This window comes from Siphateles boraxobius, unplaced genomic scaffold (genome assembly GCF_051911475.1).
Source record: "Siphateles boraxobius isolate OS27281-9 unplaced genomic scaffold, OSU_SipBor_1 6, whole genome shotgun sequence".
NCBI classification, from domain to species: Eukaryota; Metazoa; Chordata; class Actinopteri; order Cypriniformes; family Leuciscidae; genus Siphateles; species Siphateles boraxobius.
Genome location: NW_027509186.1, coordinates 33,389,224 through 33,406,434, shown reverse-complemented (window position 1 = coordinate 33,406,434; position 17,211 = coordinate 33,389,224). Strand labels below are relative to the sequence as shown.

Here is a 17,211-nt window from a genome sequence, read left to right as displayed (position 1 = left end):
GCCGATGGACATGATGGCAGGTGACGTTTTGGGCAATGTTGCACTTTACCTTTGAGATTGAACATATTTTCTATCACTTATTACAAGTTATTATGTCCCAAACTGGACATTTGACCTCATCACATGCTTACTAACATCTATTTACAAATAAAAAATATAAAGAAATATTACTAAATTAATAATTTATGGTTATTGCAATGTAAATAATACACTTAACACGTGCAGTATAGTACACCCGGATTTTGAAAACCAAATGTTGACAGGTATGGTCTCATGTCTTGTTGTGGGTCACTGATGGACTCATTTGATTAGTTTGATCGAGAACTACATAAAAGACAATCCTGTGATTAAATGCAGATAATAACTTAATATAACAGTACACACGAGAATAGGTGAAAAACTGGTGAGCTGCATTCAAGTGTTGGGCAAAAATGATTGTAAAAGTAGTGCAAGTGGTAGTAATAATAACAACAACAATAAAAATATACACAAGTATTCAATGTAATATATTTAATAAAAATATGAAATACACAAGTATATTATACAGTATATAATACTAATTCTAATTGTTATTATTTTTAATGGTAAATAAGTATTCAATAATATAATATAATAAAAAATTTAAATATACACAAGTATATAATACTGTGTGTGTGTATGTATATATATGTGTATATATATATATACTAGTTGTAATTATTTTTAAATTGTTAAAATAAATTATTCATTGCAAATTATTAATATTATAATGAATGATACATAAGTATATTACACAATATTATACTGGACTCTCTCTCTCTACACACACACACACACACACACACACACATACACACACACACACACACACACACACACACACACACACACACACACACACACACACACACACACAATATATAACATTTTTAAATTAGATATAATATAACAGTAATAAAATTATTATTGGGCTGGGAAAAGATCAATCGAGATTAATCGCTTCCAAAATAAAAGTTTGTGTTTACATAATATATGTGTGTGCACTGTGCATAATTATTTTGTATATATAAATACACACACATGCATGTATACATATAAGAAAAAAAAAATTTTTATATATAAAAAATTTATATTTATATATAATATAAATTATAAATAAATATATACAGTATATACATGCAAATATTTTTTAAATATATACATGCATGTGTGTGTATTTCAGTTCAGTTCAGTTCAAGTTCTTTATTCAGTCATGATGTTATTACAGACACAATATTAATCACATCAACAACAAATAATAACATTCAATGCTGAATAGGAGCATGAGGAAGACCTAGTCTTATAATTTCAAGCCCCTTTTTTCAATAATCTTAGTTGACACAAAACAGATGGCTCGCCGTTTTTTTTAATTTTATTTTTTAATCTAGGTAGGCTACGATATTACTTCACATCTAAATAATTAACAATTTCAAATTTGTCAAACATTGGTTCTTATGCTTCACTGCCTTCGTATTTTCTAAGAGCATTTTTTTAATACATTTTTTTGAATTGAACAATCGTGTTACTTGTTTTTTGCACAATGTCCAAAGAGTTCCATAAATTGATCCCAATTGCAAGGAACCCTTTTTGTTTTTGTGAGGTGCGTGAATATGGTACACAAAAATTACCTTTTCTTTTGTTGTTACTGTCTGTAATTAGCATGAATTTGTTTTGAATATGTATTGGCACCAAATTATTTTTCACCTTCCACATAATTTGTAGTATTTTAAATTTGACCAACTCTTTTAATTTCAAGGTCTGCAATTTTATAAACAGTTTGTTTGTGTGGTCTCGTAAACCTTTATAAGTCACAATTCTTATCGCTTTCTTCTGAAGTAAGAAAAGCCTTTCTGTATAACTGGTGCAAGCATTACCCCACACTTCGATACAATATGTTAAATATGGAACAATTAAGGTTATATATAGAAGCTGTAATGAAGCTTCATCCAATATGTGTTTAACTTTATAAAGAATACCAATATTTTTACTAACTTTACCTTTGATATGCTCAATATGAGGCTTCCAGCTAAGTTTGCTGTCTAGGATAACTCCCAAAAATTTGATTTCTGAGACACATTCAATATTTACATTCTCAATAACTAATTTTGTGCATCCCTGTTTTCCCTTTTTTCCAAAAACCATATAATTTGTCTTATCCCAATTTAGAAACAATTTATTATAACAATTTAGTGGCCATTAATTCATTTAAATCTGTCCCAGTCTTAAACACAGTTGTGTCATCAGCAAACAACAAAAAATTCATGTCTTTGGAAGCCTCAAATATATCATTAATAAATGATATAAAAAGTTTAGGGCCAATTACTGAACCCTGGGGAATTCCGCATACAACAGTTTTACAGTCCGAGTTATAGTTTTTAAATTGAACATATTGGCTTCTATTACTTAAATAGCTTTCAAGCCATTTATATGTCTGACCCCTTAATCCATAGTGTTGTAGTTTTGTCAACAATAAGTTGTGGTTGACAGTGTCAAACGCTTTTTGTAAATCCAGGAATATACTTACAAAATACTGTTTTTTGTCCATTGCAGCAAGAATTTCTTCAGTTAAATGAATTAGTGCAAGGGCAGTTGATCTATTGGATCGAAATCCGTATTGATAGTCAAAAAGTAAATCATTTTTTTCCAAAAATAAATCTAATTTATGAGTAAACCATTTTTCTATTATTTTAGAAAACTGCGAAAGTATTGAAACAGGTCGATAATTATTAAACTCATGTTTATCTCCTTTTTTAAAAATAGGTATTATCTTAGCAGTCTTCATCTTTTGAGGGAAAACACCTGAACTAAAAGAAAGATTGAAAATATAAGTTAGAGGTTGAAGTATGCAATCTATAGTTTTTTTTACAATGCTCATATCTATTCCATCACCATCACAAGTATTTATATATATACAAAATAATTATACACAGGGCACACACATATATTATGTAAACACAATTATAAAAATATTTATTATGTAAACTTTTATTTTGGATGTGATTAATCGCGATTAATCTTTTCCCAGCCCTATTAATATTATTATAACAATAGTAAACATTTTAAAATTACAATAGTCAAAAAATTGTATTTTTTTTACAATTTGACAATTTGACTCAATATGTGTGTGTGCTAGGGTGCTATTTTTCGATTATTGTGCTGCTCAAACTCTACTCAAATCACTTGCGAATCGAGTGTCCTGTGCATTTCACATAAAAAGTTTTTCTTTTATTTTTTCACTTATGTGGTTCCATTTAGGTTATGATGCTGGCTGTGTGGTAGACCGCAGGGTCACTCTCTAGGTTTTAGAACTGAATTCAATTTTACCCTTCCGCTTAAATGCCCCAAGCTTGGCAACTAATGAAATGAATAACGCTCTTTTATGAAGCGTTTAATAAGCAACCTGCTTGGAAGTTCGGGATCTAGATCAACACAATCCTCCATGTTACCTGCCCCACAGTTGTGTCGGACTCAAGGCCATGTGTTTCAGTGTGGCATTCTCTAAAGTCAACAGCCGCACACATCAAAGAGAGCAGTCTATTGGCTCACAGAGCGCAGTGCTGTGATAGTATCAGCAGGTGAGATCTTTTCAAGGGCCGCCCTTTGTCTGTGTTTGCTGCAGCTGTGGGCCGCTGATAAGAGGGGAAACGCTTTGGTTTTGGGGGGAGGTGAAGGGATGGAGGACAACACACAGCTGGGCCAGATTTGCTGGCACTGAGACATGACAGTGTAGATAGAAGTACAACTCTGAGCAAACTCTGAAGTTCATGCAGTTTTTGTTCTTTATGGGATTCTGCTCATTCACATATCTTTCTCTTATTTTCTCTTTCTATACACATGCAATTTTTTGATTTGGGAAACGGGATCAGGACATGATGCAGGTTGGACTTGAAACTGCATAACCTGTATGAGCACCAAAGCACAATGTGTGCTGACCATCATGGCTTTCAAAAACCAATAACCCTAAGTATTAGACCTCAGCATGTTAATCATCCTGAATCATTCCTCAAACCATGTGGATTGTTGAGGAGATGCGTGATGTTACTTAAGCAAATAATTTTTTTTCCTGGCAGACGATAAAATCGTTCAAAATATTCAATAGCGCCCAAAGTATTCCTCCGTTTTGATGCAAACATCTAAAAAATGATGATATAATTCAATCAAAGTAGAAGAATGAACTGGTATGACGCCATTTCGAAATCAGGAGCACTTCTCCCTAAAATCAGAGGGAAGTGATAGGTGAATAACACTGATGTAGAAGCACCTAACCCTGGTTGTAATACTAAACTTGACATAAACTGTAAACTTGTCCCTCAAATCTGATTGGTTGATTGGAATGTTGTTCCAGGATAAACAAAGATGTTGATTCAGAAACATGCTGTACTTGGTAGAATCACATTCACTATTTAAACTCAGTCATAGAGACTTGGTGGGATCAGAAAATAACAGCTTAGCAAATCTAGCAGCCACCCAGAACACTATAGTAACACCTGAGCGGCTGCATAACAACAATGCTAAATATTGCTCAACATTGTCACTATAGGACTAAATGATGAGCTCTGCACCTATAGTTTTGATTATGTCTTCAAACAAAGTGAACAAAGGCTCACATCTTCAACAAAGAAACTTCTTTTGAGGGCTCAACTGATGTTGACATTGTCTCACAAAGAGCACTTGTATCTGTGAAGGCCAAGCCCATGTTTACTTAATGATTAATTTACCGTAGAGCAAATAATGAACGCTTGTGTTCATCCAATGAAAAGATGTTAAACAAAGATCTGGTTCATATTTAACTTCATTACAGCAAAATAATACTTCGGCATAAAGAAGTCCACAGGCTTTATTTCTGCGTATTTTTGCCTTTGTTCCAAAATCTGACTGTCTAGGATTTGCAATAGGCATGTCTGTACTTAACTATTTATTTTGATGTAGTCTACAAAAACAAAAACAACACAAAAACTCTTTTACATTAAACTACGGTTTGGCATTTTCACGTAGTAGTCTTTGAAGTCTGTGCAAAACTTGTTTGCTATGTATTTTTGACTATTGTGCAGTTAGCTTAGCAACAAGCAAACATCAGTCTCTACTGAAATCAATATAGTGTAGTAGTGCCCTCCCTCTTTTTCAGAGACCTATGTTTCTGGAAGTATTTTTCCCATTCATTTTCCCCGTAGCCATTTTTAAAAAGTCTTTGTTTAAGAGTTATAAGTCATGAACCAAACCATCCAGCTGCAACATGACAAACTTTTGTTTTGTCGAAACATTACAGACAAAATTACAAAAAAACATTTTTCTAAACGGCTTTAACTCTTTCCCTGCCAGCGGTTAAAAAAAAAAAAAGTTGCCAGCGGCAGTATATTTTATAATTTTCACAAAATTTTCATGGCCTCCAGAATATTTTGTTTTAGGAATATCTGAACATGCAATATATCAAAAGAAAAAAAAATTAAGCCTCTGCTTAAAAATAAATAAATATATAAATTCATGTTTTCATCAACAATTGAATGTGGGTAAGTTTCATAAAAAAGCAATATATTGAATATTTTATATGGGCAACACTAAAGTTTTCTTTTGGCCCAATTTAAGGTTCACTGATTAGTGGAATTTGTTCCACCAATCCAGGAAAATCATGTTTCTGGATAAACATTTTTGTTGGTCCTGGAACAACATTCCAATCAACCTCTCGGATTTGAGGGACAAGTTCATAGTTTATGTCAAGTTTAGCTTAAACCAGGGGTAGGTGTTTCTACATCAGTGTTATTCACCTATCATTTCCCTATGATTTTAGGGATATGTTATAGGTAGGGTAAGGTCTAGGGGTAGGGATAGTGTTAGGACTATGTTTTCGGACAAGAATGTTGTTCCAGGATCAACAAAAGATGTTGTTCCAAGAACATGTCTTGCTTGGCAAAACATTTCAGTCCGATACTGTCGTCACCCACAGTAAAAATCAGTTTATTTTTCAAGATGAGTTTTCCAAGATGCCACAACATTGCGCAGTTTTTTAAAAACGCCAAGATTTAACAAATGGGATACCCTTGCACAGGTGAGAATGTGTTGGCTTGTGTTTTTCTATGTATTAACTCAATACTACAAGTGTTTAAAAATGGTAACATTTTAATGTCGTGTTAGCTATCTTCATCTTGTTGTATTGTATTAATGAGAAACTAAATTCTATGAAAATCACCAAGTCTATTGTAGATATTGATCAAACTACGGTTGCAGACGCACAGTCAACTTGCTCTCGGGTGTTCATGGACAGGCTTTGACTCTTCCAATATGACAGATAACTTACATATACACTGTAAAAATTATATGGGCAATGAGTTAGGACAATATATATTTTTACATTGCTTTAACTCATCAAAATAAGTTGCACTAGATTACAAAAGCAAGTTATATAAGATCCAGCTCAATTGTTTAAATCTGTTTAATGTAAATTTAAGTTGAAATGACTTAAACATCCAAGTTTATTCTAATTAAAAATTTAAGGCAGCCACTTTGTAAATCTTTAAAAAAAAAATTTTTTAACAGAAACCACATAGAACATAGAAACCAGGGCTAAAAATGAATCTATGTATATACACTCACCCAAAGTATTATTAGGAACACCTGTTCAATTTCTCATTAATGCAAATATCTAATCAACCAATCACATGGCAGTTGCTTCAATGCATTTAGGGGTGTGGTCCTGGTCAAGACAATCTCCTGAACTCCAAACTGAATGTCAGAATGGGAAAGAAAGGTGATTTAAGCAATTTTGAGCATGGCATGGTTGTTGGTGCCAGATGGGCCGGTCTGAGTATTTCACAATCTGCTCAGTTTCTGGGATTTTCACGCACAACCATTTCTAGGGTTTACAAAGAATGGTGTGAAAAGGGAAAAACATCCAGTATGGGGGAGTCCTGTGGGTGAAAATGCCTTGTTGATGCTAGAGGTCAGAGGAGAATGGGCCGACTGATTCAAGCTGATAGAAGAGCAACTTTGACTGAAATAACCACTCGTTACAACCGAGGTATGCAGCAAAGCATTTGTGAAGCCACAACACGCACAACCTTGAGGCGGATGGGCTACAACAGCAGAAGACCCCACCGGGTGCCGCTCATCTCCACTACAAATAGGAAAAAGAGGCTACAATTTGCAAGAGCTCACCAAAATTGGACAGTTGAAGACTGGAAAAATGTTGCCTGGTCTGATGAGTCTCGATTTCTGTTGAGACATTCAGATGGTAGAATCAGAATTGGGTGTAAACAGAATGAGAACATGGATCCATCATGCCTTGTTACCACTGTGCAGGCTGGTGGTGGTGGTTTAATGGTGTGGGGGATGTTTTCTTGGCACACTTAGTGCCAATTGGGCATCGTTTAATAGCCACGGCCTACCTGAGCATTGTTTCTGACCATGTCCATCCCTTTATGGCCACCATGTACCCATCCTCTTATGGCTACTTCCAGTAGGACAATGCACCATGTCACAAAGCTCGAATCATTTCAAATTGTTTTCTTGAACATGACAATGAGTTCACTGTACTAAAATGGCCCCCACAGTCACCAGATCTCAACCCAATAGAGCATCTTTGGGATGTAGTGGAACGGGAGCTTCGTGCCCTGGATGTGAATCCCACAAATCTCCATCAACTGCAAGATGCTATCCTATCAATATGGGCCAACATTTCTAAAGAATGCTTTCAGCTCCTTGTTGAATCAATGCCACATAGAATTAAGGCAGTTCTGAAGGTGAAGGCGACTGGAATTTTCTGTACAGCATCATGGGTAATGTAGTTTTTCACTAGGAATTCCATTGGTAAACATGATAATTAAAACATCTTAATGGAAATAATGCGGGCTGAAGGTTTCAACAAAAGCATATACCATCGATTAGCAACCTCTGAACTCACAGTAGGTCTGTCTTTAAATGTTTATAAGTTATCGTGAAAAATCAGTTTCCCTTTGAAGAAAATGAATGGTCTATTGTGAATACAGAGTCTCCTGTGCACTTCACATGAAGTAGTTATTAGCGCATTGCGAAGTGTTTCTGGCTAGTAGCTAACTATAGCTGTTACTTGATTAACTCCTACTAGCGAAATAACCATTTATGTGAACGTACACACTTTAAAGCTCACCACTCAACCATTTTCCAAGTCCTAAGTGATGGATACATTGATGTACACACCAGATAACATGATAACCCCAATTATCTCGATGATTTAATAGTCGGTGTCAGTAGAACACTGAGAGTAAAACCCCTTCTTCAGGCTAGATCAGTCACTTGATAGTCCCAAGCTTTTTCTCAGATGGCTGTTGTCTTCAGGGTAGGGAAGGCTCTGTAGACGGTGACATCAGAGATCCTGTGGTGCCTTCAGACTGTGGCAGCTGTTTTCTCAGGCTGATTACACATTCCCCAACCGACTTCAAACATATAGCAGTGACTGCCAATGGCCTTGATCTGCCTCTTAATAATGGGCTCGCTAGACTGGCAAGTGAAGGCCCGACTGGCCCGGGGTAAAGGGGTGAAAAATTATCGGCAGGCTGGGAATGTGCCCTTCACCTCCAGGACATTTCTGCTATTTAAACCCCGTTTTCTTTGGAGCACATTCCCAGCCGCAGCCACAGCGAGAGGAGACATGTGACACACACACACACACACACACACACACACACACACACACACACACACACACACACACACACACACACACACACACACACACACACACACACACACACACACACACACACACACACACACACACACACACACACACACACACACACACACACACACACACAGTTCAGTGGAAGATGAAACAGACTGGGTCACATTATGGTGTTAAAAAGGAAAGTGTAGTAGAACATGAAAATCTCTTATGGATTTTATAACACTAGTATAAAAACCTATATGAAACTAATGGCAAATTGAGGCCACGGTATACTCACAGCAAAGTTCTTCTTTGTTCTTTGCTCAGGGTTAAAGATTTGCTGATCAACTTGCTGTTTGCAAACATTCTGACAAGGAGTGGCGTTTGGATGAATACAGTATGCTTTGAACAAACTGAGCAGAAAAGATTTACTTGAATAGATTTCCGTGTCAAAGAAGGTGGAGCCTCAGACCACACCCACCGATTACGTATTCATACGTATTCAAACTATGGCAGTTTATATAAGGATATTGGGGCCTTTAGCCTTCTGGGCAATGTTATTTTAGTATTATGTATATAATATAATAGTTAAAAGACATGGTGAAAAAATATGAGAGTCAAGGCAAAATTATATTGCAATTTTTTTTGCGTTTTTTCGCAATCGTTTGCATTCCCTGAGAAAATTGCGAGAGTCTGCAAATGTTATGGAGCAAATGCAAAATCATTGAAATATATATTTTTCTCCATCACCATGTCCCTCTAGGCCTAGGGCTCCATTGAAAGCGTTATTCATTATCCGTACCTTTCCGAATAAGGTATCGTCTTCGGGTACATCCTTAATTTTATTGTTTCCGTTTTCATTTTAATTTTCTGGCAATTTTTAGTTTATATTAGTTTTGGCTTAAAAAAAAAGTAATAATATGTTTATTTTTATTTGAGGTTGTACAGTTTTACTTTTTTATATTTTTTTGTGCCTTTTGTGTTGCACAGAAGAAGAAAAAAACTCCAATATAAGGGTGAGTAGAGTAAAAACGGAACTGGAGACGCTCAGTGACCTCACTTCCTGTCTCGTGTGTGTATCTTTCAGGTATGGGACGAGTGAATCTTGTCCCGCTCCAGCCTCCAGTGACCAGTCCCAGAGACATGGCTCTAGCAGCGGTGATCTGCAGTGCGCTGGCCACAGTCCTGCTCGCACTCTTCATCCTGTGTGTCATCTACTGTAAGAGACAACTGCTGGAGAAGAAACCAGGTGATTAGAGACATGTGCAATAATTGTATCATTTTATAATTACAGTATAGCTATATAATAGAAAGTATTTCTAATCACTCCATACAAATTTACTTATTTGATAGCAGTGGTGCTTCAACTACATTTTACTGTAAGCGGTGGTTACCATTCTAAATTTTAAAGGATTTTATTTTTATTTATCTGCTATTGTACCATGTTGATACATCAGCTGACATTGCAATGATGCTGACAGATCTGACTTAAATTCTGATGTAAAAAAAACAAAACTATATGTGCGTCCCAATTCGCGTACTATACTGCATTGTAGTATACATAGTGCGAGTAGTGTGTGTTCACACTGAAAATTCCAAAAAAAGAAAAAGAGCACTTTAAATACCCTGGATGATGCACTTAATGAAGCGAAACAATGAAGTGTGTAATGTTGTGCACTTCATGCACTCGACTGTCGCAGCTTTAATTACGTAGCGGAAGGGGAGGGGCATCAGACTCCAATGATGAATGACAAAATAACCTTATAAAGTTCATACACTACACTGTTAGTGCATACGTACATAGTGTATGAGTGCATATTGTAAAGTGCGTCATTTGGGAAACGGCTTTAGTTTATTATAGTTTTTTAATAATATGTTTTAAAATGTAATTTATTCCTGTGATGCAAAGCTGAATTGATGAATAGAAAGTTCACCAGACAACATAACAGTCTTTACTGTCACTTTTGATGCATCCTTGCTGTATGAAAGTATCAATTTCTTTAAAAAAATCTTACCGACCTCAGACATTTGAGCAGTATTTATATCAATAATCGATTAAATATTGGTGTATTTTACCATGTCACTGTTTCTGCTATTTTATAAAGTTTTTATAAATGGTTTTAGACCACGATTTTGACTGTTTTAATGCTTTTTATTTTAAAGTAGTTAATTGTTATCCTTTAAACTATATAGTTTTATATACTATATCTGTTTTTTGCTGTTGTTTCATGTGCCGATGCCTCAGTTTCGTTGAGGTCCCATGAAGGTCCTTATGTGGGTTCAGAGTTGTCGTGTCTGGACCGGCGAGTTCTGGAGTTTTCCCAGCGGCCTTGTTGTCACTGCCGTCCCGGATCAGGACAGTCCTGCGGTGAGTTTCACACAGCTTTCTCTTGGACGAGTCCAAACATGTGAGTTAGCCAGTAATTATCTGTCAGATGAGCATTTTATTAATCCCACACAGTTCTGGAGAGTCCTGGGAATGTTGATTGTCATCTTGATATTTGATGTGCGGTTTGTTTACCAGGTCCTGTACACCTGATCCCATCTCTGTGCTGCGATGACACCTGGAGCCAGAGCCGTGGCCCTGAGTGTCGGCCCTTTCCCTCGCAGAGCAGTCTCAATGAAGGGTGGGTTCTTCATCATTTACATGAAGTTAAAGGAGCTCTGGGCGATTTGGGTCATATTCAACAGATTCATTTTCCAATTCTGACAAACTTCTCTTGGTTTTCAACATACACTACCATTCAAAAGTTTGGGGTCAGTATTTATTTGATCCAAAATACAGTTTAACTGTAATATTATGAAATATTTTTTACAATTAAAAATAAGTATTTTCTATTTTAATACATTTTAATAAAAAAATCATGTGATCAAAGCTGAATTTTCAGCATGATTACTCCAGTCTTCAGTGTCACATGATCCTTCAGAAATCATTCTAATATGCTGATTTGCTGTTCAAGTTATTATTATTATGAATGTTGAAGACAGTTTTCCTGCTTACTATTTTTGTGGAAATAATATACATTTCATTTTCTATAGTGCCTTTAAAAATTACATCTCAAAGCGCTTCACAAAAATAATAAATAAATAAAAGAGAAATATCTTCTTTAGCTAAAAGTAGTACACTCTTTTTACTCCTTTAAATATATTTTAAATTAAACTCTTTTTAAAAGAAGTAAAAATAGTTAAAGCAATAATAGTCAAATAAATCAAATAAAAGCTACCCTAAAGAGGTACGTTTTGACAGATGCTTTAAAAACACTTTTCCATTTGCTTAATCTCAGACGGCAGAGAGTTCCAAAGTTATAGATCCAATAGATCTTAAACGAGTTGGCGGGACAGTTAAAAGACCAGAAAATAACAAAAACAGCCTTCACAAGCTCCAAAACCCTCACGGCAACTCAAAGTAGTCAAAAATTAAACAAACGGGAGAGAGGAGCGGCAGCCAAATGCGTCAGATTACCCGAAATATATATCCCCCCCCCTTCCCCCAGGATTCTTTGATGATGAGAAATTTTAAAAGAACAGAATAGGGACCACATATGGAAGTGGTCTAAGGCTGCATTCAAACTGCAGGGGCTTAATGCTCAATTCCGATTTTTGGAAAAAAATCGATTTTTTTGCAAGGCCGTTCACATTTCCAATTAAATGCGACCTTTTGTGATCTCCTGTGTGAACGTGATCGTGAAATGACCCAGAAGTGACCCGCATGCGCAGAAGAGTTCGGTTCCATTAAGAGCCCTCGAGCTTGGCCTGAATAGAGCTGTCCCCCCAAATATTAATTAAATCAGAAACCTCGCTTCCCTTCCATTGACTGGTCTCAGCATCGTCCGCCATAGTTGTTGTTTATCTTCTCATTCCCGCCTACTTCAACGCAGAATTATGACGTTTGTCGCATATCAATGACGTGCGGGTTGGATACATGTGACCTGGCCGATCAGATTGAAGTCGAATTCCAAAAGATCGGATACATATCGGATTTGGACCACATACCCAAGTGGCCTGGGTCGCATTTGAAAAGATCGGATCTGTGTCGTTCAGACCGTCATTAAAAGATCAGATACAGGACGCATAGGGGCAAAAAAAAAATTGGATCGTTTCAGCCTGCAGTGTCAACGTAGCCTAAATCTGATTTGAAAAAATCAGATCTGGGGAGGATTTGAGTGCTCACACTACTTCTGAAAAAGTGTGACCTGGTCACTTGACCCCAAAAATATCGGATTTGGGCCACTTTTGCCTGCAGTCTGAACGGGGTTATAGCGTCGGCCCAGATCCGTGCCACATCTGGCACGCGTTGAATCCATATGTACCAGATGTGGCCCGGATCTGGGCCGACGCCATGTTGCTGTCCGGGTAGCTATTAGACTTTCATATTCTTGTGTTCCACCTGCATAATTTGGTATTTTATGATAATTGTTTCTTTAAGAAGCCATCAAAAAATTTCACTAAAATGAAAATGATGGCATCATTTACTCACCCTGGTGTTGTTCTAGTGCAGTATGCCCTTCTTTTTCATTTTCGTACAACAAACGGAAATTTAGTGTATTATTTAAAGAAAATCCTAACCTTGGCTGTTGATCTTCTGTACAGAGTGTGTGTTCATGAAACCCAATTAGCGCCTCAGTTCACTCCCACTCATCTGGAAAACACACATAAGTCGTGATAAATTAAGATGAATAAAAACGTGATGTTTTTCACCAAACCAGGTTGATTAAATGATGACTTCATTTTCATTTTAGGCCGAACTATCCCTCCAATAAGCTTTTTTTGTCCCGTCACAGACTGATGAACCCATCTCTGGGAGCCAGCCTGACAGATGTGGGAGGTGCACCAGATGAGGCCTGGCCAACCACAGACGATCTCCAGCCAGAGACATGTTCCTCGTGTGAAGAGGACGAGGAGCGAGAGCCGCAGATCTCAGGTCTGAGCCCAGCTGAGTCAAACAGTCGGCCTCTACTGCAACAGCTGTCTACAACGGAAGGTGAGTGATGCTACGGGGTGAAACGCATTATATTAGTCTGGAGTGACTTACAGAAAAGTTATTACAGGGACAAACTCTTTGTGAATCAATGCTGCATTTCGATTCCTGGGAAGTTTCTATTTAATAGTTTGGAAGTCATAATTATGACGTTTAAAGTGTTTTGGGTCTATTGCTGGGCAAATTGATATCATATTCTCATGCTGCCACAAAGTAGACCATGATGTTTAACAGTGACCAGACGTCCCGAAAAATTCGGGACAGTCCCGAAATCTAAGCTGTTGTCCCGAATCCCAAATCCGGCCCTAATTGTCCAGAAAATTATACTAAAGCAAAATTGTGAGTAGTTATTGTCTGATAAAACGTTAAAAACTGTCCGTGGAGGTTGAGTCGTCCTGCAGCCAGCCCCCGCCGGCTGCTCATTGGCTGAAAAAAGAAAATTCGGGACCCAAACCAGCCCCCCCCCTCCCCCCTCCCCCCCTTGGAATTACTAATGTTAATTTATTCAAATTAATTATTCTATTCTATTTCTAAGTTAATTTATTATATAATTAAGAAATGATTCTACCATTCAAAAATTTTAGGTCAGTATTGTTTAAAAAAAAATATTACTTGTATTTAGCATGCAAGGATACATTCATTTGATCAGAAGTGACAGTAAAAACATTTATAATGTTAAAAAAATTATATTTATCAAAGAATCCCGAAAAATGTATTACAATATCACTTTTTTTACTGTATTTTTTTTTTCATTTTCACATGGGAGTGTTTATGTAGAAATTAACATTAGCCAAGATTAATAATCGCTGTAAGTATTATTCATTGTTAGATCGTGACACCTACACATTAATGTAAACAAATTTAACCTTATTGCTGAAATCAAAATATTAATAAATAAATAAATCAATAAAATCCAGGGAGGTCTGCAATAGAGGGATTAATCATTGGCTTCATAAACTGAACTATATTAACATACTTATGATTTCGCAACAGAATTTAGACAGAATTCAAGACGTGAGCCGAATGGAAACTGAGATGTTGAAACACTTCGCTTCTGTGTTCGTTTATGAGAGCCAAAGTAAATGAGCGACTGACAAACTGTCTATGCCGTCAAGAGCCGAAGGTGGTGTGTGTAAACACTTGCGATCGCAGGAAACAAAAGCCTTATGGAGAAAAGCTCAACATGAAAGAAACAAATTATTCAATTTCCTTTGAAACACATAAAAGGGCCCTTTGACTGTCAAACAACACGCTGGTGTGTAACACGTGAAGTCATGCCTTTCCTACTTTGTTACCCTTCAAAGTGACACCAGATAGTATTGAATTTGAAACTAGATGAATTAAGATGTTTGGAATTATATGGTTACATAGATTTCTGTTTTTGTTTCAGGTTAACCTTTGGCGCTTTTCCACTGCATGGTACGACTCGGTACGGCTCAGTTTTGGGGGGGGGGGGGGGGGGGGGGTTCAGTTTTTTTAGTACCACATCGGTTGAGGTTCCAAGCAAGCCGTACTACCAATGTTAAAATGTGACATGTAAACACTGCAGATCACTGATTGGTCAGGGAGAATCGCCACTACCAGCGTCATTGGGTTTGCGACACAAGACTTATTCGTCTTGCAGTGAAAAATATCCATATGCCGAGAATCAAGAAAACCATTGCATCGATATGCTCCATTGCTCCTGTGTTGTGCGTTTGTGTCGCGTGTTTGTTTTGTGTCACATTTACGATGATGTCACGGCAGGAGAGGCGGCGCAGCTATAACGATCAGTCTATAATCCCACCCACTTTGAAGCGGTATTAAACTGCAGTGGAAAAGCGCCTCTTGACGTGAGTATGAAGAGAAAAGGAAACTGACAATAGTTAAAAAAAAAGTTCTGTCAACTTGTTCCAAACTTTTTTTGGAATTAACAATTTTGGCTCATTCCAAAGTTATGGCTGTTGTTTTCTGTATAATTAAATGGGAACTGGGGCTGTCAAGCTCCGAAATAAAAATAAAAAGTAGTTTGAATGTATAGTCTAAATTAAAAATTCCTTCCCATGACTTGATTAATAAATTCCCACATTTTAGCTAAATTGTTGCCACATTGTGCTGATTTGTTCCCTTGTTTTAATTTAGTTCAAGCCTAATACAAGGGAATGAATTAGTACAACATTGTCAAAATTTACCTTAAAGGGATAATTCACTTAAAAATTACTTTCTTAACTCTAGTTGTTCCAAATCCGTATGGCGGTCTCTCTTCTGTGGAACACAATCGAAGATATACAGTTGTATACCGTTGTTTTTTAGCCATATAATGAAAGAATGGGAACCGAAACTGTAAATGAATCTGTCTAAACACTTGGAATGTAGCACACAAGTCATATAGACTACTTTTGTAGCTGAAAGTCACAGTCCCCATTCACTTCCGTTCAAAATAAAAATTAGGACAACTATCCCTTTAAGAGACCAGGCCGAATCTTGCACCTCTGTGCTAATTCACATAAATTAAGTGACGTCATAAGACAAGCTTTAATTTACTTTGACTGATTCAGTGCCAAGCGATTAACAAGTGTGTTCTTGCGCTCTTTTTGTCTTGTTCCAGGATGACCTACTCTTATCTCACCTGTTGTTGGCCTCTGAGAGCCACTCTGGAGGTAGAAAGAGCAAAAGAAGATCCCAGCTCAGATTACATCAGGCCACACACACACTGAGAACGTGTGTTTCACCGTCTTTCTCCAGCAGTGTGTGACCACGTCAACAGCGGCCTAAAGAGACTTTATTAATGTCTACACAAAACCACATACGATGAAAGATTCTCTCTTTTGTAAAGGAATCACTAGACCTTTAGTTTTTTACCCCAGCACTGATGACTTGTTCAGGAGGGCTGAAGTTAAGATTTGTCTGCAGGTATTAGTTGCAGTCGACCTGAATGGTTTGCAGACTCTTTTGCTGTACATTCCAGTTCCATAGATCAAACTGCGTGTGTTTGTGTGTGTGTGTGTGTGTGTGATCTCCAGTGTGGTGAATTGTAGATATTGTATTATAGGAAATAGGAGGACAATATTTTTTATAATGTAGATACCCATCTTGTGCCTTCACTCTTGCTTTTCATATTGATGGTTGGTGAACTTTAAAAAAAAAACATATGAATTTTGTGGCTCGTCAAATTTGTAAATAAAACTTTACAAGATTTGCTTGTGTTTTAATGAAAATGTTATGGCATTCAAATGCCAACAATGCAACGATTATAAGAAAAGTATACAAAGTCTAATATACAAAGCACTGTGTTTTTAGATGTATGAGGCCCGAGTAAATTCACATGATCCTTTGAGAACTATATTAATCCTCTTTTATATCACATATGAATAGGTGAATATAACATTTTCATAGTTATATTCAATAAAATATGCACAAATAGAACAAAATGCAAAAAAAAAATCCCAATATACATATCTTATACACACACAGACACACCAAATTCAGGAAAGGATTTACTTTTTTTATTGCACTAATAGAAAAATATCAAAAGCAAAACCTTTACTGAATTTACATTTATATATATATATATATATATATATATATATATAAATCACAT

General features: G+C 36.5%; 1 protein-coding gene across 1 annotated transcript in view; it reads left to right on the top strand.

Moving 5' to 3' along the window:
* Positions 1–16,808, top strand: part of tnfrsf19 (tumor necrosis factor receptor superfamily, member 19) — a 32,238-nt gene extending 15,430 nt beyond the window's left edge. Inside the window, exons 6-10 of the mRNA XM_077207069.1 lie at positions 9,741–9,902; positions 10,899–11,021; positions 11,178–11,280; positions 13,435–13,634; positions 16,219–16,808. Of these exons, the coding sequence (XP_077063184.1) occupies positions 9,741–9,902; positions 10,899–11,021; positions 11,178–11,280; positions 13,435–13,634; positions 16,219–16,223 (593 nt within the window). The 3' untranslated portion in view covers positions 16,224–16,808. The remainder of the gene's footprint in view (positions 1–9,740; positions 9,903–10,898; positions 11,022–11,177; positions 11,281–13,434; positions 13,635–16,218) is intronic.
* Positions 16,809–17,211: the final 403 nt, after the last annotated feature.